The sequence below is a fragment of the Phocoena sinus genome, chromosome 2, assembly GCF_008692025.1.
Source record: "Phocoena sinus isolate mPhoSin1 chromosome 2, mPhoSin1.pri, whole genome shotgun sequence".
Classification (NCBI taxonomy): Eukaryota; Metazoa; Chordata; class Mammalia; order Artiodactyla; family Phocoenidae; genus Phocoena; species Phocoena sinus.
This window is the reverse complement of record NC_045764.1, coordinates 90,574,368-90,595,708: the sequence shown is the minus strand read 5'-3', so window position 1 is coordinate 90,595,708 and position 21,341 is coordinate 90,574,368. Positions and strand designations below refer to the sequence as shown.

Sequence of the window (21,341 nt, the reverse complement as noted above, 5' to 3'; positions counted from 1 at the left end):
CCTGGCTTTTTAGTAGGGAAATACTCCCTTTAATGGGTTGTGTTTGTGTTATGCAGTGGGGACAGGATGACACACAGAGGCTATTGGTAGCAGCTCTAGAAAGCACTGGCAGGTGGAATTTCATAAATGTTGAGAAGGCAGGGATGGCTGGTGTATATCTGATCTTTGTTTGAGCAACGCATTGCCAACCCTTGTGTTAGGGAATACATCCTCAGGATTCCTTGGCATCCAGGGATGTTTAAAATCTAAGTCTCATAAGATAACTAACCACAATCAATGTGTAGTATCCTGTTTCCCCTGGATTTTCACAGAGGCAGGACATAGTAGCAATGCATTTTTTCCCATGGCACTTACATTTGGGAAAGGAAGCAACGAGAACGTTCTATATCAGTTTCCCACTTCTACATGGATGCCTTATAAAATGCACTATTGATGCTTGTTGCTTTTATGATAATCAGGAACCTTGCTAATTTGCAGAGAGCTAGAACTGTTGATATTTGGGGCTTGATTATCTGGAAGTAGCTTAAAACCACTGCTCTGTGAGGGCAGAAAATTCTATCTTGTTTACCACTGTATCACTGGTGCCCAGCTCAGTGTTCAATGTGTAGCTGTAGAACAGGAGAAGGAACCAGGTCCACACCTCCCTCTTTTCTGACTACTCCTATTTAGTAAAATGTCTGGCAGAGTCCTCCCTCTGGAAGGAAAGCAGGCAGGGCCACGCAGACGCATCCTGGCCTCCCTCGATGCCCAGCTCTCACCTTCTGGGCTGGGCCGTGGGTCACACAGTTAATGGACCCACCAAGAGCTAGTTCTCCTGTCAGCTCCACATGGATAATCTGGGCTGACATCCTGCTCTCTTGCTTCCTCTGATCTGAGTTCCCACGAGGCTGGCAACTCATTATAGCCACTCAGTGTGGTTAAGAGGTCCTTCTCACATTACACGGCCCACCGCGGCTTGGCTTCACAGGGAAGCAAAGGCAAGGAGATGAAACTGCATGGAAACAACTGGGGTTCCAGACCATGCCTGTGACGGTGGAGGAGGCCTGTCTGTGTGGAGCACACCAGAATTTTGGACAGTGAGAAGAACACAGCAAGTGTCGGGGACTCAGAAAACTAAATGCCCTGAGGCACTGGACCGATAGATTAAAATAAATAAACGAAGATAGATAGAAGCTAAGTGCAATGATAGATCCATTATCAGCAGAAGGCAGAGAGGCTGAATGACGAAAGGCTATTCCCCTTGGCAATAGCTGGAGAGAAGACTTTAGTTTGTACTGGAGTGCGAGCTCCAGAAAGGAGTGAGGCTGGAGGAGACCGGGAGCAGGTGGAAAGAAGGCGGAAAGCTTGTCCAAGAGAGGGTCTGGTAGAGAAATCTTGACAGGATCCCCCAAATATGGTGATGGCCAGAGTTACCTTCTGCAGCTGTCTGCCTATATCTGGGTCGCAGAATCACTAGCAAATTGATAACATTGGGTTGGGGAGTTGGGGTCAGGAGAAGAGTAAAAAGAAGGTTCAGAGAGCGGAGCTTCCTCCTGCATTTGGGTGAAGGAGCCAAGGTGGTACAATCTTCAGACTCTGGGGGCTTGAAGGGGAGGGTGAGAATAGTCTGAGACCAGGGCCTGAGTCAGGAACAGGGGAGAGGGAGTGAGGGCAGCTCCTCCAGGAGGGACCAGAGAAATCCCAGACCCCATGGAGACCCCTGCAGAGCAAGCGATGATGGGATGGATGTGAGCGCTGGGCTCTGCCGCCCTGGTGCTCAGGGGAAGAGGTCTGGGGTGGGGCGGGGCAGGGAGCTCATCTCCTCCATCTCTATCGTGATCAGTAGATCTAGGACAATTCTTTACAGGTCCATTACCCCACAGCTCTCAAGGACCCTCTCAAGCCTCCCTGCTCTCCTTAAACCCTCAATAAAAGCACAGAATCATGTCACTTTAGAGGTTATAGGGTATGAATTCAGCATGGAACCCCCAGAAACCACACAGGCTCTGGCATCAGGCAGGTCTGAGCAGGAGACAGGCTTTGCCACTTGCCTTGGGCAAGTTACATAACCTGTCCGAGACCGTCCACTCATCTGGAGAATGGATGGTATAACTGCGGATACTCATCTCATTCATGATAAGGATCGAATAACACATATGAAGCTCTTCGCTTCGTGCCTGATACACCTCATCACTCAACGTCCATTGGCTGAAAGATCTAGATTTGTGCCCAGCGTGGAGCCTGGCACAAAGGAGTCACTCCGTGAAAGTTTATTTCTCCTTTCCCCATTTCCTTATTTTTCTCTGTCTCCTTTGGCTTTTAATCTTTGTCATCTCAACATACTCTCTTATCCTCCTCAAGCACATGCTGATCCAACTAAAAAATAATGAACAGGATACATTTTACCCTTTTTTCTTCATATGCCAACTGCCTTTGGGAGATGAAGAGACCTTGGGGTAACTGGTCTTCCTTCTTAAGGAGAAACAGCTCTGACTCCCAAAAATAAACAAACTACAACAACAAAATCCCTTTGTAAAAACAGTCTAAGACTCTACCATTACAGAGTGAATGGACACCTAGAGCATGTGAGGACATGTAGCTTCCTGGTGTCGTGGCACTTTGGGGGGTCTTATACTATCGTCCAGAGCTAAGGATAGTATTTATGCCAAGACAGTGGGGCCTTTACAGGGTGAGGGGCTGACCTCAACACTCCTCAAACACTGGTGATGCTCAAAATTCTGCTGAGCCAGGAGGAATGAAACATGGCAGCAAAGTGGGGCACGGCTTGTCAAAGGAAACAGATTCAGGCTTTGGTTTCTTTCCTACAGCTCAAGTCTTCAGCATAAAACCCTAAATGTGACCTGGAGACACAGCGGTTCAGAGCATCAAACAACAAAACAACACCTGGGGACTTCTGTGGTGGTGCAGTGGTTAAGAATCCGCCTGCCAATGCAGGGGACGCGGGTTCGATCCCTGGTCTGGGAAGATCCCACATGCTGCAGAGCAACTAAGCCCATGAGCCACAACTACTGAGTCTGTGCTCTAGAGCCCGCGAGCCACAACTACTGAGCCCACGTGCTGCAACTACTGAAGCCCGTGTGTCTAGAGCCTGTGTTCCGCAACAAGAGAAGTCACTGCAGTTAGAAGCCTGCTCACTGCAATGAAGAGTAGCCCCTGCTCGCTGCAAATAGATAAAGCCTGGGAGCAGCAATGAAGACCTGATGCAGCCAAATAATTAATAAGTGAATGAATGAAACAAAAAACACAACCTGATTCTGGCCTGGAGAGGGAGTTACCTGTGGCCCTGGGCACTGGTGGGAGGCTGCACCCTCCGGGGCTCCAAGGTCCCCAGTGGTGACAGAGATGAAGCTTATGTTTGGAGCTATGAAAAAAATGTGTGGACCCATGAAAGGGGGGCCCTCTGGGGCTCGTGGTGACAGTGCTTTTTGGAGGATGGTAGACGACAGTGGGTGTGGGGAAGGGAGGCAGTGAGGCCTGAATGCTTCTGCATACTTTCCCACTTCGGTGGGGATGCCAGAGAGAACCTCCCCACACAGAGCAAAGGGCTGATGGACGGAAGTTATAGAAACTGCAGGTGTGGGCCTGAAGGGTAGCTGGGCAAGTGGAGGGCAGGAACATGGCACTATAACCCACTAACTCACCCACTCATCATCCCTTCAGCAGACATTTATTGAGAATCCACTGCATTCTAGGCCCTGTGCTAGTTCCATGGGTTACAGTGATGAATGAGATGAAGTCCATGCCCTCGTGGAACTCATATTTTTGCAAGGAACACAGGTAATCAAACAGGCGATACCAGCATGGTGTAATAAGTTCTACTCTAATAGGGGTAGAACAGGGCACATGGGGGCACATCAGAGGGGCCCCTCAGTCAGCGTAGGGGTTAGGGAAGGCTTCCGGGAAGAAGTCAAAGCCTAAGCTGAGACCTTACACGTGAGAAGGAGTTAGCCAGAAGGAAAGTGTGGAGAGTAGAGAAGTGAGGAAAGGGGAAGCGATGTTCCAGAGGAGAACTGTACAGGTGAAGGCTCTGAAGAGGAGAAGTCTGACGTGTGTGGAGAGCCACAGTATCATCTGGTAGGGCCACAGCAGGGTGGAGACGGTTGGGAAGATGAAGCTGGAGGAGTAGTCAGGGGCCTTGTTTCTGTATCTGTCCAGAATATCACAGTCCTTGTCAATGCCTTGTGTCTGTAGAGCCGCCCACGTTGTGTAGAGCAGAACAAGAACTGCAGGATTTGCAAGGGCTGAAAAGCCCGCGTCAGTTCGGCTCCATCTCTGTCCTGCCCAGATTGGGTTCTTGTGGCACTCAGGTGAGACCCTTCCTAACCAGAACAAGGTGAATCAGCCCATTTACTAGAGAGGGGCAGGACAGCCTCAGCCTGTGACCTGGGCTCTGAGACCACAACACCTGTCCAGCTGCCCTGACTCTAACTGGGCAGCTTTGAGCAAATCACTTCAGCTCTCGAGGCTGCCATTTCAGCATCTAAAAAACGATGGACCACTCCGGCTGAGCTCTGCTACGGGGTCTTCCACGTCTCACAATATGATCTGAAGAGATGACACCGAACTGCAGGGTCCGGTTGGTCCCCGACTCCTGCGGCTAAACTCTGAACATGAGTGACACAGACAGTTCAGGGCCTCAGGCTTACTGACCAACCCTCTCCTCCAACTGTGCTTTGAATATTGACTTACCCGCTGCTTATCAGGGTCCACAAAGCGGATCCCAAAATAGTCTTTCTCAAGCAGATTCAGGTGGTGGCAAAGAAGGTCAAACAGGTATTGGCCTTTGGCATCTCTCTGCAAAGAAAGCAAGCTCCATTGAGAAATGGGCGGCTTCTTCAGTGTAACTTTGTTTTGATGGTCATTAAAAATCGTTTGTAACAGTTGCATGAGGATGTGAAAGGGGCACATGTCCATAACTATGTCCTCCATATTGCGATGGATTCAACATTCTCAGGAATTCTGAGGCTTTCAGCACCTGGAAGGAGCCCAAGAACCCTTCCTTCCACAAAGATGACAGAGAAGGCAGATAAGAGTCAGGTAGGCCCAGTTCCCACCTATAATGCACACAGCGTTCCTCTGGACTGTCGTGTGGAACTCACCAAGTCCAGCTGGCTCTGCCTCTAAAGTGCATCATGAATCCTCCTGCTTCTCTGCATCCCCATCACCAACTCCCTAGGTGAAGCCACCACCACCTCTCAACTGGACCACGGCCAGAGCCTACTAGCCAGTCCTCTGCTTCTGTGCTCACCCTCTCTCCACATGGCGGCCAGGGTGACTGCAATTTAGACAAACTGTCTTTTTTTAATGAATAAGTAATACAGGCACGTAGTAAGATATTCAAACTTACAAAAGAATATACTATGAAGAGTCTCCCTTTTACCTAGGCTGCAGTTCCCCATCCCCAGAAGCAAACCCTCACCAGCTTCTTGGGTATCCTTAATGAGGTTACTTTATACACGGGCAAGCCTATATACATATACATCTCCTGTTTTAAAAAGACATCAGCAGCATATTTTATACTGTATTCTGCTTCTTGGGATTCTTCCCCACGTAGGGTATCTTGTGACTCTTTCTGTAGCAGCACATATAGATATGCCTCACAGCTCTTAACTGCAGCGAGCGCACAGTGATCTTTAATGACTTTGCCACTCCTGTGTGACACTGTCAGCAAGGGGCTTCTCTTGCTCTTCGAATAAAATCCAAGCTCTGACCGCGGCCTCCAAGGCCCTACACGACCTGGCTCCTGCCTCCTCTCTGAACTCACCCCAAATCATTCTTCTCACCACTCTCCGGCCACCATCTCTCTGTTCCTGAGCATGCCAAGGCTTTTCTGCCTCTGTGTCTTTGTACCCCCCTCTGCCTGGGATGCCCTTCCTCCAGCTCTTCATCTCCTTGAGGTCTCAACTCAAATGTCCTTGCTGCAGAGAGGTCTTTCCCTACAGAACAGCCCCTCCCTGTCACTGTCTATCTCATTTATTTATCCTGTTTATTTCCTTCATGGCACTGACAGTCTGTCATTATCTTGTTGATTTGTTTACTTATTTATCATCTGCTCCCTTTCTACACCATACTTTTCATGAGGGTAGGAGCCCTCCCCCAGAATTTAGCACAGGGCTTGGCATATGGCCGGTGTGTCCTCAATAATTATTTGTTGAATCAATGGATAGAAGGTAGAGGGGTGGCTAAAAGGTTTTACACAATGTCAAGAAATTAGGCCACTTCTAAACCCATAACCTTCTCTTCAGGGACCTGCCTGGGTATCTCTGATGAGCTGGGAGAATGACTTGCAGGGAAGTGTCAGAACAGCTGGAGCTCTGCAAGACAGCATCTCTGGGCCTGTCCCCAGTGGTCTCCACAGCTCAGCTGAGATGCCCGTCTCTGGTGGGTCTGTGTTTAATTCCACATGCAAATCAAGGTGGTCTTATAAGATCCAAACTATCTCACCTATGACAAGGCCCAAGGCCATGGGTAATTACAGAAGGACCTGGCCCTGCTCCTGGAATGGACAGATCTTTAAGACCTCAAAAGGTTTACCCCTCACCTCTGTCCCTTCTGCCAGCTCACCCTATACTTTGCCAAGGAGAACTAGGGCAGGATATCAGATCTCTCAGCAAGTATCTTAAGAAGCTTACCCTTGCAGGATTGGAAGGATGAGTGAGTGGACAGCTCAACTAAGGAAGGTGGTGCCATGTGGGCACCTCCCCTGCTCTTCTGCCGGCCTCACACTCCCGCCCACAACATAACCTTGAGGCAGCTGGCCCCATTCTTACACCCTTCTGTCTCCCACCAGCAAGAGCTACTCTCACAACAGAGCCTTGTTATGAATCACACGGGGACTTCAGGGCAGTGGGCCACAAACCAGGTCTTTCAAAGGACTCCGTCAACAACTGTCACTGTGGGCAGGGGCTGTCAACTCTTTCCTTACTGATGCCCCAGAGTGTGGGAAGAGTTTAAAGTCATTTTTAAGGTTCTGGGAACAGAGAAAATATGCTTAACCCTGTCTCAAGCAGCATGTCCTGTACTATTATCTCTCTCAAAGCAATTGAAATGGAATACTAAGAGACAGTTGCATATTATGAATATTTTTCTCTACAAATTGTCCTTTGCACCAAGCTGGCTACTGTACTGTGATCAGCTGGGGTGATTTTTTTGTTTTTAATTGAAGTATAGTTGATTTACATATTATGTTAGTTTCAGGTGAACAGCACAGTGATTCAGTACTTTTGCAGATTATACTTTATTACAGGTTATTACGAGATAATTGGTATAATTCCCTGAGGTATAGAGTATATCCTTGTTGTTCACCTATTTTATAAATAGTACTTTGTATCTGCTAATTCCATACCCCTAATTTGTCCCTCCTGGTGTGAGTTTTAATGGCTGAAGAAGTTCGCTTCCTTACATACAACAGCCATATTAGCAGAAGCCTGGGGCAGCCATGGGGAAATTGCGCCTCTGTGATAGAAATCACATGGACTTTTGATAAGACTCATGTCTTCCCGCAGACACAGAGAATGGACTTGAGGACACGGGGAGGGGGAAGGGTAAGCTGGGATGAAGTGAGAGAGTGGCATGGACATATATACACTACCAAACGTAAAATAGATAGCTAGTGGGAAGCAGCCGCATAGCACAGGGAGATCAGCTCGGTGCTTTGTGACCATGTAGAGGGGTGGGACAGGGAGGGTGGGAGGGAGATGCAAGAGGCAGGGGATATGGGGATGTATGTATATGTATAGCTGATTCACTTTGTTATATAGCAGAAACTAACACACCATTGTGTGAAAGCAATTATACTCCAATAAAGATGTTTAAAAAAAAAAGAATCATGTCTTCCACAAAAACAACTCATACTCATGGGTTGTCAGCTCAAATACACTTGTAGGGCTCTTAGCTGGTAAGAACATTAAATTCAGCAGATCCAACCTCAGAGTTCTTCCACTTCACAGGAAGAAAAAGGAAGCATGGCTTTTCTCTTTAGGTAGTTGTAAAAAAAAAAAAAGACACATCCCATTGTACATTCCCTTTATCAGTGAAAAAGGATCTTTTTATCATTATTTCTCAGCATATGGTGAAACCCCTGCTCCCCACCATGAAGTCAGAGTTCCCTCAGGTTCCCACCTACCCGTGGTGGAGGCATGGTTTTGAGCTACGAGGCTCTTGTGGAGACCAATGAAGACAAGCATCTTCCCTTGCTGTGTCTCCAAGGCTGGAGGGAAGGAAGGGAGAGAGGTAGGAGCAGAGCTCCTCCTTAGAGCGGAATCCCATGAAGTTTAAAACCCCAGAAGAAACACAAAGGCAGGATCTACTGAGAGCCGCTGGAACACCTTTCACACAGAGTTGCAATCGCCCCTCCCTTGGAGCACCCACTCCTGTGGCTGGTGGAGTGGCCCCAGGCAGTCTTTGGGGGGAAAGTCACATTCAGCTGCCCCCTCGTGGTGGGTTTCTACAGCAAGCCTCTGGCAGGGCCTAGGGTTTAGGAATTTAAAACTTCCTGGCCTTGCACTTCCAGATGCCAGCCGTGTCCTAGGATTCCCTCTCCGTGGTCTCCCTGCCTTAAGTTGGGGCTTTCTGGAATATTCTCTGGCAGCCAGCTTTCTCCTTTGGTGGGACGGCAAAGTCCAGTGAGTTCTGTCTCCTTTTCCCTTTGCTGGCAGTTGCCCTGGTGCTATGCTAACCCGTGTGTTGTGTGCTCAATGTTGTGCCATTGATTATACTGGAGAAACAGGCACTCATGCTGACAGGTGATTACTGTTTAGTCACGAAGTCGGGCCTCCAAGCCTGAGGCCGTTTATCTTCAGGACAAGCGAGCTGAGGCAGAGCACCCTAATCCAGCTAAACCTCAGAGGTTATTCTCTTCACAAGGACATTAGTGGGTCAAAATAACGTATTAAGCACCCATCTAAAAACTAAATTTACATTTTATGAACCACAATAGCACCTACACACATTTGAAAATAATAGTAGGTACACATGCATCCTTTTAATTCTCTCTATATGGTGCTCAGAATGATTCATGAGCCCTTTAGAATCATTTTGAGACTCAGAGGTCAAGAGAATTCATATTGGTGCTCCTTCCTGGAGGGCCTGGTTCTAGTTCTCTATGGTTTGTCTGTTCTTTAGGGAAGGCACTGAAGCAGCAAGCAGTAAGCAGGCTTGGGCCAGTGACCTAAACTGGTCAAGGTTAATTGCATTTTCTGCCTCACAGTCAACACCCTTGGGTAGGAGAACCGCTTTTTTTTTTAACCCATCACAGGGTCAATCCCAGGGACTCTGGCGTGGTGCATCCAGATAAGAGGAGCTAACATGTAGAAAGCTCCCCACTCACTGGGCCTTATTCAATCCAGCTTACCTGTGAGGCAGGTAGATTATAAGTAAAAACTACCTGAGTCGTGAAGGGGGCACGAGCCATCACAACTTTCTCAGATCCTGGGCCACATGCAGTTAAAGGGGAGCTGGCCATGGTTTCACGGCCCTTCAAGAAGGCAGAGGGGAGGTGGAAGGCTGCAGGAGGTGGGCACCTGCCCTCCAAAAGCACAAGAGTCCAGGGGTGCGGAAAGGCCATGCCAGGATGGGGGGTGCCTGGGGGAGGAAGCAAGAGCTGAACAAGTTGTCCTTGGGGGCCTGAGAGGGAGGGACAAGGCACCCAGCACCCTAGGGGTGGGATGGCATCCTAGCCTCTTTTCTGTCTTAACTTTACATTTACATTTCTTGTAGGCCAAAGACTTGCTGGCTTTCCTTATCCGTGTCGTCTAAGGGCATGTGTGTGCAGCCGTCTGCCAGGTTCAGGAGCAGGTGCTGTGTAAAAGCACTTTAATGTCGGAACTTCCCTGGTGGCGCAGTGGTTAAGAATCCGCCTGCCCATGCAGGAGACACGGGTTCGAGCCCCGGTCCGGGAAGATCCCACATGCCGCAGAGCAACTAAGTCCACGTGCCACAACTACTGAGCTTGTGCTCTAGAGCCACGAGCCACAACTACTGAGCCCATGTGCCACAACTACTCAAGCCTGTGTACCTAGAGCCCGTGCTCCGCAACAAGAGAAGCCACCGCAATGAGAAGCCCGTGCACCGCAACAAAGAGTAGACCCCGTTCGCTGCAACTACAGAAAGCCCACGCGCAGCAACGAAGACCTGAAGCAGCCAAAAATAAATAAATAAAATTAAAAAAAAAAGGCACTTTAATGTCACAGAGGAACAGCCACATCAGCTCATCTTCTCAGGGCCAGGGCATGAGTACACTGAGCTGAGAAGTGTGAATCAATCACTGGGGTGCGGTCCTGCCCCTGTGTTCGCACACTACAAGCGGCCTGGCTTTCTGAGGCTCAGGGACGAGAGGGGCACGGATGCTAACAGCAGGGCCCCAGATTTCTTAACCTCTGCACCTTCCATGCCAATTTACATTTTCTTTGAAGGGACAGAACTCCTGCCGAGCTTCTGGCCCAGGAGCCCACTTTTCTTGCTTAGTCATAAACCAACAAAATCTGCCCAGGAACTGCTGAGGTTGCGGCTAGAAAAGCAGCCAGCTCGCTCTGGTAGAAGATGAGGGAGGGTAATTGCAGGGAGAAATGCAGCTGTACTGTGTCATATAGCGGTTTGCCCCCGTGCAGCAGGGCCAGAGCTTAGCCCCATGCAGGCCCTCGCTCCCTACTCTCAGAGGAGATGGACTCGAGAGCTCTCGGCAGTTAGGCTGGGAACGATGGAGCCCGTGCAGGTACTTGGTACCTAGAATGTAGCACCAGGAGGCTGCCCTGGAGCCAGGTGGCCATGTGGCTCCTGAGGGAGAGGTCCGGCCCTGAGGAGGGAAGGCAGAGTTCAGAGGGAGAGAGGAGAGAGGAAGAGAGGGAGAGAGGAACAGTGGTCACCCAGACTCCTGCAGCCACTGGCCCCAGCTAGTCCTTAACAAACGCAGCACCTTCTTGCACCAATAACCAGCCATTCTACAGGCAAACTGAGGGAACTGGGTGCTTTTCATGATGCAAATAGATATCTGTAGGTTCAGATGCCAGGCATGGGGCCTCAGGCAGCCCTGTTGGCAGTCCTTGCTTGGGTCAGAGAACTGGCTGAGCTCAGCGCCACATGGTGTGGTAGGCAGAGGACATGCACGCGGGGCAGGCAAAACACATTCCGTCTGGAACGTGGAGGTCACTGTGTGCAAGTCAACGGCATGGGAGGGAGGACTACGTGTTCTGTTAGCATAGATGGTCCAAGCCAGACTCAACAAGGGCAGTTAAGACCCTCTGAGCAGATCCTCAAACCTGCTGTCGTAGAGCTTGTAAGAGCAGGGCTAACGAGAGGGCTAGACTTACTGAGATATCAGTGACGATGCTTCAAGAGCCAAGGTGTCCCCATTCCTATGTGGATTCCTTGTATCTGGTGAAGTTACCAGAAGGACAAAAAACCTGAGTTGGGCCTGAAGGAAAGCAAACTCGTCTATCTTTCTCATGGTGAGGCCACTTTTACAGTAAAGTGACTCTTTGAAGCGTCACTGTTTCTTGCTATTGATGGAATAAATTTTGGTTGTATTTTTCCAGCCAGTGCTGAATACCTCAGTGGACTAGTCATATCACAGCTATAGAATTACTGAAAACTCAGCCAGGCTTGTTAGAAAAAAACTCAACACTTTGTATTTGTGTGAAGCTCATATTCTCTCTCTCTTTCTCTCTCTCTCTCTCTCACACACACACACACACACACACACACACACACACTCACCCTCTCATACAACTATGCCTACAACGTTGCTTCAGATAATTTGTAAAGAAAGCCCAGCGTTTTGGGGCAAATAGACAACCCCTTGGAATGTAAACTGGTACAGCCACTATGGAAAAGAGTATGGGAGTTCCTCAAAAAACTAAAAATAGAGTTGCTATGTGATCCAGCAATCCCACTCCTGGGCATATATCCAGAAAAAACTATAATTCAAAAAGATACATGCACCCCTATGTTCATAGCAGCACTATACACAATAGCCAAGACATGGAAACAACCTCAATGTCCATCAACAGATGAATGGATAAAGAAGATATGCTACATATATACAATGGAATATTACTCAGCCATAAAAAGAATGAATTAAGGCCATTTGCAGCAACATAGACAGACCTAGAGATTATCATAGTAAGTGAAGAAAGTCAGAAAGAGAAAGACAAATACCATATGATAGCACTTATATGTGGAATCTAAAATATGACACAAATGAACTTATCTACGAAACAGGAACAGACTCACAGACATAGAGAACAGACTTGTGGTTGCCAGGGGCGGGGGGTGGGGGTGGGGGAGGGAAGCACTGGGAGTTTGGGATTAGCAGATGCAAACTATTATATATAGAATGGATAAACAACAAGGTCCTACTGTATAGCACAGGGAACTATATTCAATATCCTGTGATAAACCATAATGGAAAAGAATATGAAAAAGAATGTATATATGTATAACTGAATCTCTATGCTGCACAGCAGAAATTAGCACAACATTGTAAATCAGTTATACTTCAGTAAAATAAATTACTTAAAAAGGAAATACAATAGACATCCCCTTGCACCCAACCCTAAAGACAGCTTGACAACACATTTTATTGCCTTTTTTTTTTTTTTTGTAAAGGGCAAATGCACATGCTATTTGTCAAGCCTGGGAATTTCTGGGGTTAAGGGGAGTGGCCTCGGTGGCCATGGTCAGGAGCACCATGTCAAGCTCAGCATCCTCACTGGTTCTCATAATCCTGCAGCCTTCCCCCCAGTCTCCTTGCCCCTCAGCAGAAAACTGTTTATTGGCCAGTACCAACAAATGTGGTGGGTTCTAGGCTGGACACATCCAATAATGAAGAGTCCAGGATTTCCGAGTCCTGGTGCAGTCTCCTTTTCAATTACCCTATCAGGTCACTCACGTTCCCTTGGAGTTGACGTGGAGGCAAAGGGAGCAGAGAGGGGAAGGGCCCTGGGAAGGTTCACTGAGGATGAGCCCTGGGCTTGGAGTTAAGGCCCTGCTCTGCCACTTCTCAGCTTGTGACCTCAGACCTGTCCCTTAATCCTTCTGAGCTTCCGTTTCCTTAGCTACAAAACAAGATTAACACTACATCTCTCAAAGGATTATTGTGAGGCTCAAAACCAGAGACATAATATACATAAAAACCCTGTGTATTTTCCCTACCAACCTCCTCTGCCTCCTGTGGCCCCTTCTTCCCTTAGGCTGAATGGACTTGAACATAACACAGCCTTAGCGATGGGGCTGTGCACTCACGGAACAGAGGCCAGTCCTCCCTGGACAAGAATGCTCAGGTGGGTCCTGGCTACACGTCCACCTGTGCAGTGTCCCCGAGCTTATGGGGTTGGCCACTGTTTTGGAAATCTGCCCCGCAGGGCTCTCAAGGCACAGATTTGCATCTTCTCCATATCCCAAGGCTATTTTCCCCAGACTAGGTCAGAAGAAAAGTATAAAATATCAAATATATGCCATCAACCCAAACCCCTCGGAGGCCTGGCAGCTGTATTTAATTCCACGGGGACAAAGGCAGAGCTTCTTCTGATAATGCTCTTGACACGCTCCTAACACTCGGGAAGGAGTGAGTGAGGTGGAGGATGAGACACGACACAGTTCCAACAGCCACCATACCTTTTAATGCCTTGGCATTAATTAGAAAAAAAAGAAAAAAATTGGAAAAGTGTATTTAAGTTACTCCAGAGCGCCGATCTCTTTCAAAAACCATAATTGGTTCTCTTTGGCATTAAAGCTACAAGAGTGAATTGTAGCTTCAGACTCTTCCCCCTGCAGTCCGCAGGTGACTGCCCATCCTGCTGGCAGGTAAAGGGGGAGGTACGAACAAGCAGAGCTCACAGCTCCTGGATTGGAGCCCCAAGTTCCCCAGAGCTCACTCAGTCACTCACAGCTGCTGGTGTCTCTAGCTAGGACCAGGCAGGTCATTCTCATTGCTTCTCCTGAGAAGGACAACGAGGGCCTCCCTTGAAAAGTCTCTCATCAGAGCAGAGAAGCCTCTGAGGTAGGGTCCAGGGCCCGGCTCTTGGTCTGTGGTCCCACTGATGGTACAAAGCCACACTGATGAATGACCCCCTTCCCACCATTTAAGTGGAGACAACCTCACTGGAACAACAAAACTGGAAGTCCCAGGAGATGAGTGAGACAGCTGGGGCCAGAAACCAAGCAGGTGGTGGAAAGATGGTTTATTTTACAAATGCTGAGGCCTGGGAAAGCAATAGGGCAAACCCCAGATCTCCCAATAGCAGCTGTCCCAGTGGTGGAGGGGGATGGAGCGGGGAGGTAAGGTAGGAGGCAATGGCTAGCTCTCTTGAAAATAGTTTCCTTAATAAGCAAATTCAGAACCATACCATGCTCTGGACCAGTGGTTCTAACTGAAGCCTGCATTGGAATCACCTGGATAGTTGTTAAAACAGAATGCTGGGCCCCTCTCCCAGAGTATCTGGCCCAGTGGGTCTGGGATGGAGCTTAACAAGATCAAGGTGATGCCCATGCTGATGGTCTGGGGATCATGGGACTTGATCCACCCTTCTCCAGCACCTGTTGGTCACTAGCAGCTCTCGGGGCAAGGACTGCAGGGATAAGGGGGAGAAAAAGTGGATATTTGAACTCCAGGACAAATACCACTCTAGAATTGTGCTCCTGCTTTGTCAGCACAATTCTTTTTTTTTTAAGTGTTCAGTTTATTTATTTATTTTTTAAAGATTTTTTTTTGATGTGGACCATTTTAAAAGTCTTCACTGAATTTGTTACAATACTGCTTCTGTTTTATGCTTTGGTGTTTTTTTGGCCGTGAGGCATGTGGGATATTAGATCCCTGACCAGGGATCGAACCTGCACCTGCTGCATTGGAAGGTGAAGTCTCAACCACTGGACCGCCAGGGAAGTCCCACAACTCTCACTTTTTATTCAGTTTTCATGTTCTCACGTACCAAGAGTACCAACTTCAGAGCACTAGGCTTGTGGGTTCAATACTACAGAGGAATTCTGCTCCTTCCTGCCAGATTTTTCAAACTCTACCTTTCATGACAGTGGGCAGCTGCCCAGTTCTGGCTGGAAAGTTCAAGTCCCCAATCACCATTTACTTTCAATGGCTAAGTAGCACAAAATTCACTGCCCTTTTGCCATGAGCTACATCATCAGAAAATAAAGCTGGCAAGTATCATCAAACCTAATTCAGAGATAGAGCTCCCTTCTCACCCCAGTTTTGCCATCAGTGGCAGGGAGTCTGTTCCAGAACATTTCCTCCCCTGGCCTCTAGGGTCTCTCGTCTAGGAAGCAGGTGGGCTGGTGGCTGCCCCAGGCCCGTGCCTGCTGCTGCCTCCTTCCTGCATCTGTGCTCTTTAAGGTTCTCAGTCAGACTTCCGTCTTGGCTGTCATGACCAGCCTTCTCCTTCCTCTTTCCTGGGCGAGGATTCAGACGCTCCTCCATCAGTGGGTGGGGAAGTAGATGGGTATGGGATAGGTGCCCTGAGGATGTTCCATGCCAGGGAGGAAAGTCTTCTGTGTTCAGCTTTGAGCAGGGAGTTTGGGGCAGCAGGGACATGAGGGAGTAAGGAAAAGCAAATTCTGAGCCCAAGAGAATTTGGGCAAGTCCTTTCTTTCTCTGAGTCTCAGTTTCCCTCTGTGTAAATGACCTTGTGTCCCTTTATGCCTTTATGTGCCCAGAGTCTCTGATTCTGTTCTTAGCTGACCAGAGTAATCACACTCCAGGTCCATCTTCTCTTAAGTGAGGATAAAATAAGTGGAAAAAAAAAAACAAACCAAAAAACAAAAAAGAGTAATCAGGTAGCTTTACAAGGTGGATGTTCATTAAGACATTTATCACTAGTTTAATTAATTTGAAAAACTCAGGGCCATTGCTCAAAGTAAATGGGAAGAGTAACTAAACAGAATTCATTCAATTCTGGAAACTGCCTCTAGCAGGCCTCAGACAGTGAAGACCATTATGTGAAACTGTTATCCCACTACGAGTCTGGTCATTTTACATTCCGCTGTAAACTACAGAAAAAATCCTCTTAGGGCTTCCCTGGTGGCGCAGTGGTTGAGAATCTGCCTGCTAATGCAGGGGACACGGTTCAAGCCCTGGTCTGGGAGGATCCCATATGCCGCGGAGCAACTAGGCCCGTGAGCCACAACTACTGAGCCTGCGCGTCTGGAGCCTGTGCTCTGCAACAGGAGAGGCCGCGATAGTCAGAGGCCCGCGCACCGCGATGAAGAGTGGTCCCCGCTTGCCACAACTAGAGAAAGCCCTCGCACAGAAACGAAGACCTAACACAGCAAAAATAAGTAAATAAATTACTAAACTCCTACCCCCAACATCTTCTAAAAAAAAAAAAAAAAAAATCCTCTTAGATCCTCCAGTGCACACCTCCAGCCTCACACAGAGGGAACTGCTGCAGGGTCTTCTCAGGTTGGATGCTGAGGCTGTGCCTCCCTCTGTCCTCCCCAGGCCCACTGTTTCCTAGACTACATCCCAGGTGGCAGTGGGGCTCCTGAATTTCTGTATGAAAGGGCCTTAGGGGTGACAGTCTGGGGTTGGGGAGGGGAATGAAGTTTTCTTTGCATGACCCTGAATATAAGATTGAGAACTCTTCAACCGTCTAGTAAAGAAGGGGTAGAGAATGACAGAGATGGGAAGGGGCTGATAAGGTGTTCCTTCCAACCTCATCCCACACTATCCTAAATTTGCCCGGAGGCAGAGCCTCTGAACTTGGGCTGAGATAAAAGTCAAGGATGTGCTTTGAGGTAAGTGCCCTCCCAGTCCCTGAGCTTAAGTTTCCTGAGGGTTCTTCCAGATATAATTACTTCAGTGGCTGAGCGGCAACAGGTACCTCTTGGTCTATGAATAATTCCTGGGCTTGGAAATGTATCTCCTCACATGCACTGGAGGTGGGGTGGGGTGATCACCTCCCCAGGACATCAGGTGAAACCACGGTCTAGGCCTTGCAGTATGGTGGAGAGAGCAAACGGAGGTGGCAAGACTTGTGGACGTGTGCCAGAGCTCCTTCAGCAGTTCTTCGGCCTGAAGAGTAGCGGTGAATGCAGGAGAGGTGGGAGATTTGAGCTCAGCAGCACTCCCGAGGTCTCTGGCACACCCCTGTCATCTCTGTGCCTCTGCACAGCAAGGCCACCAGTACTGAGACCAAGAGTCCCCTGAGGGTCGTATGGCAGCGCAGAGAAGTCACCACTGAAAAAAATTTTGCACATCTGCTGCAAACTGAATATTGTGTCATTTGAAGGCCAAAAAATGGATGACGAACCCCTGGGAAAAATGCTCAACTCAGTAAATATCTATTGAGGGCCTCCCATGGGCAAGGCACTGCCTGAGCGTTCTCAGGACTGCAGAGACATGGGATTTAGAGACATCTGAAAAAGTGACTTGGGAAAAGCCATCTTCTTTCCTCCAATCTCCTGGCACTCACTGCGTGTACCATGCACCCGTCCTACTGCTGCCTCTCCATGTTCATGTCCCCGTTCCTGTCTGTTACCAGGAGAGGTAGAAGTGTGCTCCCCAGTGTTTGCGCTCACAGCGCACAGCCCAGGGCCTTGTACCTGATCCTCAGGAAGTGTTTGTTGATTAGCTACTAAATGATATGACCAGGCTATTAGCTGAAGACTAGCAGTAGCTCATCTTCCCTGATGAGGTCCTCCTGGGTCTTCAACTCCTAATACCCAGTGAGATCAGTGTAGGAAAGAACAGAGAAGGATCGTGTTGGGATAAGACTGCTCCTGGAGATGGAGTCCCTGTCCAAAGCAGAGTCAAACTTAACCCTAGAACTTATTCCAGGATTGGAGTCCCAAGTATTACCTTTTGTCCGGCCTCCTGATTCTAACTCCACCTGCACCTGAGTGGTACAAGGGGCTCCCAGCCTAAACGCCACCAGGCAACAGAAAGTGGCCTGCAGTACAGCTCGGCTCCAAAATAACTGCTTGGTCACCCACACACAGTCATGGGAAAGGGAAACACAGCTCTGCTTCCAGGAAGGTCTCTAGCTGGGTCCTTGCCATTGAAAAGGGAATTAAAAGTTCGATACTGGAAAAGACTAATCATTACATATGTGTAATTATATTGATGTGAATCTCAGAGCCAAGTTCCTTTCAGGAAGTTGATATTGGAAAACACTTTCATGCTCCTGGGATCATGTGGAATAGGATTTAGGATGTTTTTTTTTTGCAGTATATGGGCCTCTCACTGTTGTGGCCTCTCCCGTTGAGGAGCACAGGCTCCGGATGCGCAGGCTCAGCGGCCATGGCTCACGGGCCCAGCCGCTCCGCGGCACGTGGGATCTTCCCAGACCGGGGCACGAACCCGTGTCCCCTGCATCGGCAGGCGGACTCTCAACCACTGTGCCACCAGGGAAGCCCTAGGATGTTTTAAATTTCTGTAAATTATCAGACACATTCCCATGGGCAAATTCCACATGTCTCTAGGTATTTCCTCTTTCCCTTACAGTTTTTCTGATGCTTTGCCTGTCTTTCTAAAATATTTCCCGACACCCAGCACCTAGGTGCCCAGGATCTTCTTTGGGCTTCAGATCAATGGGTGATTAATAACATAGGATTGGATACCTGCCTTGTCGTTTGTCACAGGTCAGGTTATACAGGAAGTGACTCTGGGATGGAGTTTAGCATGCAGGATGTTTTTAAGGAGTGCTCTTGGAATTGACACCCATGGAAAGTTATGAAAGAAAGGTGGAGTGGGCAGAGGGAGAAGGTGAGCTGCGATGCAGGCCTAGTGTCGACTTGGCTGAACTATGGAGAGCTCTGGAGCTAGAATGGTCCTTCAGAGTTATTTCAAGTTGAACCAAAATAGCCAGGCCTTGTACACCCCTGCTTGAGCAGTCACTGGATGTAGACCACTGCCAACAGCACTCCCAGAGGATTGGGTGGAACATCAGAGTCTATCATATCACTCTCAACACAAACCCAAAATCATAACTACCATTTCTTAAGAGAAATGTGCAAAGCATTCCTCAAGCATTCTCTCTGATGCTAACAATTCCATAACAAAGGTTTCTATTAATCCCATTTTACCAAAGAGGAAACCAAGGCTTAGTGGAGTTAAATGACATATCTAAGACCACACAACTAGTATGTGGGGCTCAAATCCAGGCCTACCTTGCCCCAAAGTTCACACTCCTTCCATTATGCTGAACTGCCATCCTTCGATTTTTCTCGTATGTCCCCTGCGGAAGCAACCTACAGCTCCATACTTCTATGCAGCTTTGGGTTGGATTTATAATCCTCTGACTCTATGTCTAAATGCATAGCTAAGCCCATTGCTTGAATTTTTTTCTGACTCTTTAGATCTCTTAGACCTGGACACTATTGGCCTGCTTCAAGCAGAAAACCACTCCTGCTGGAAAAAGTGGAGATGCCAGGCTTCTCCATGAAGATACACAAAGGGGAAAAATCCTCAAAACCTAACAGGAAGCCAGTAATTCAGTCGACAATATTTGAAGATGATGAATAAGAAATAAGCAGCATTTAAAGCCAGATTTCTTCTTACTTTTCTTTTAGGTTTTTTTTTGGATCAGAACATTTCCAAATCTTTATATCCAGGAGATTAGAGATCAGCTGGTAACCAATCCCAAATCTCTAGGTATTTGGGGGAGCTGAGGCAAGAGCTGGGTGTAACACAAGAGGTCATATGCACTCTTTCTATACCCCCAAAGGCTGTTATCAATTTAAAAAAAAAAATTTTATTTTGTCTGCGCCGCGTCTTAGTTGCAGCATGCAGAACCTTAGCTGCAGCATGTGGGATCTAGTTCCCTGACCAGGGATCGAACTCGGGCCCCCTGCATTGGGACCGTGGAGTCTTACCCACTGGACCACCAGGGAAGTCCCTATTTTGTTCTTCCTTTGTACACTCCAGATATCGTTAAACTTTACATTTTATTTATTTATTTTTGGCTGTGTTGGGTCTTCGTTTCTGTGCCAGGGCTTTCTCTAGTTGTGGCAAGCGGGCGCCACTCTTCATCGCGGTGCGCGGGCCTCTCACTCTTGCGGCCTCTCTTGTTGAGGAGCACAGGCTCCAGACGTGCAGGCTCAGTAGTTGTGGCTCACGGGCCTAGCTGCTCCGTGGCATGTGGGATCTTCCCAGACCAGGGCTTGAACCCGTGTCCCCTGCATTGGCAGGCAGATTCTCAACCACTGTGCCACCAGGGAAGCCCAGATATCGTTAAAGTTTAACATGACATCTATAGGCCAGAGGAAGTCGTCGGCTCACGACAAGAAAATCTGCTGCCTCAGCAAAACGATGCATCATTGGCAAGTTTACTTGGCCCTGCGGGTCTTTCTCCCCAGGCAGAGTGTCTTATATGTTGTTCTCTGAGGTGCTCTTTTCAATTCATCAAAGGTACTTACTTAGGAAAGCATGTGACATCAGACTGTGTAAGAGACACAGTCAGTGGAATAAGCTCTGGAGCAGCCCCTCAGTGTGTTCAAGTCCTCCCTGAACTTCAAGTAAGAAATCTTTTGAGGCCATATTACTGATACCTATTCTCCCTGCCCAGGAGGACTCCAAAGATGAAGAGTGATGGGGTGATCCCCTCAATTTTCCATTAACTAGAGGTGAACCTTATTTTGGGGAGGGGAAGAATTTCTCACAAATTACGGTGAGGAGATATATGTCATAACAGAGGTATTGTACAAGGTACAGGGATAGTGTGATGGAATTAGACTACCAGAAAGACCTCACAAAGAGAAGGATTTACTAACTGAGTCTTGAAGGATGCATAGAGCTCGCCAGCCTACGAGTGGGAGAACGGCATAGGGAACAGCATGTCCAGAGCAGGGCATGTTCTAGGAATTTTACCACCTGCCATGGCACAAGGAGGTCTGTTGCAGGAGATCAAGGTGAAATACGGAGAGGCAGACAAGGGCTGGGTGGTCAATGGCCACATATGCCATCCTAAGGGCTTTATTCTGTCAATGATGGCAAAGGTTGGAAAGATTTTAAGTGGGAATAAGATGTAAGTAGATTTCATGTTGGTGGAGGAGGATTAGAAGACGGTAAGACTAGAAGCAGGAAGACCAGATGGAAAATCATTGTAACAATCTAAATGAGCTTTGATGGACACACAGACTACAATAATGGTGATGAGAATAAAAATGGGATGGATTAAAGAACTATTTAGGTGGCAGAATAAACAGTGTTTCAGTGACCAGTTTGAAGAGGGCTGTGAATGCGTAGAAACGGAGGACAATTTCCACAATTTCAGTTCAGCAAGGAGGCTGGGAGAATAGGTTGAAAAGCTATCTTTAAATTGAGTATTATCACAATGACTTTGGCGAATGGGTCATTAATTCTTTCAGGGCTCCAACTATTGAATTAATTAAGGAAA

General features: G+C 48.1%; 1 protein-coding gene across 4 annotated transcripts in view; it reads right to left on the bottom strand.

Annotated features, from left to right (window-relative positions):
* Window positions 1-21,341, bottom strand: part of FRMD5 (FERM domain containing 5) — a 344,971-nt gene that overhangs the window by 41,216 nt on the left and 282,414 nt on the right. For all 4 annotated transcript variants that reach the window (XM_032622050.1, XM_032622051.1, XM_032622052.1 and 1 more), the window contains exon 2: window positions 4,690-4,794. In XM_032622050.1, the coding sequence (XP_032477941.1) occupies window positions 4,690-4,794 (105 nt within the window). The remainder of the gene's footprint in view (window positions 1-4,689; window positions 4,795-21,341) is intronic.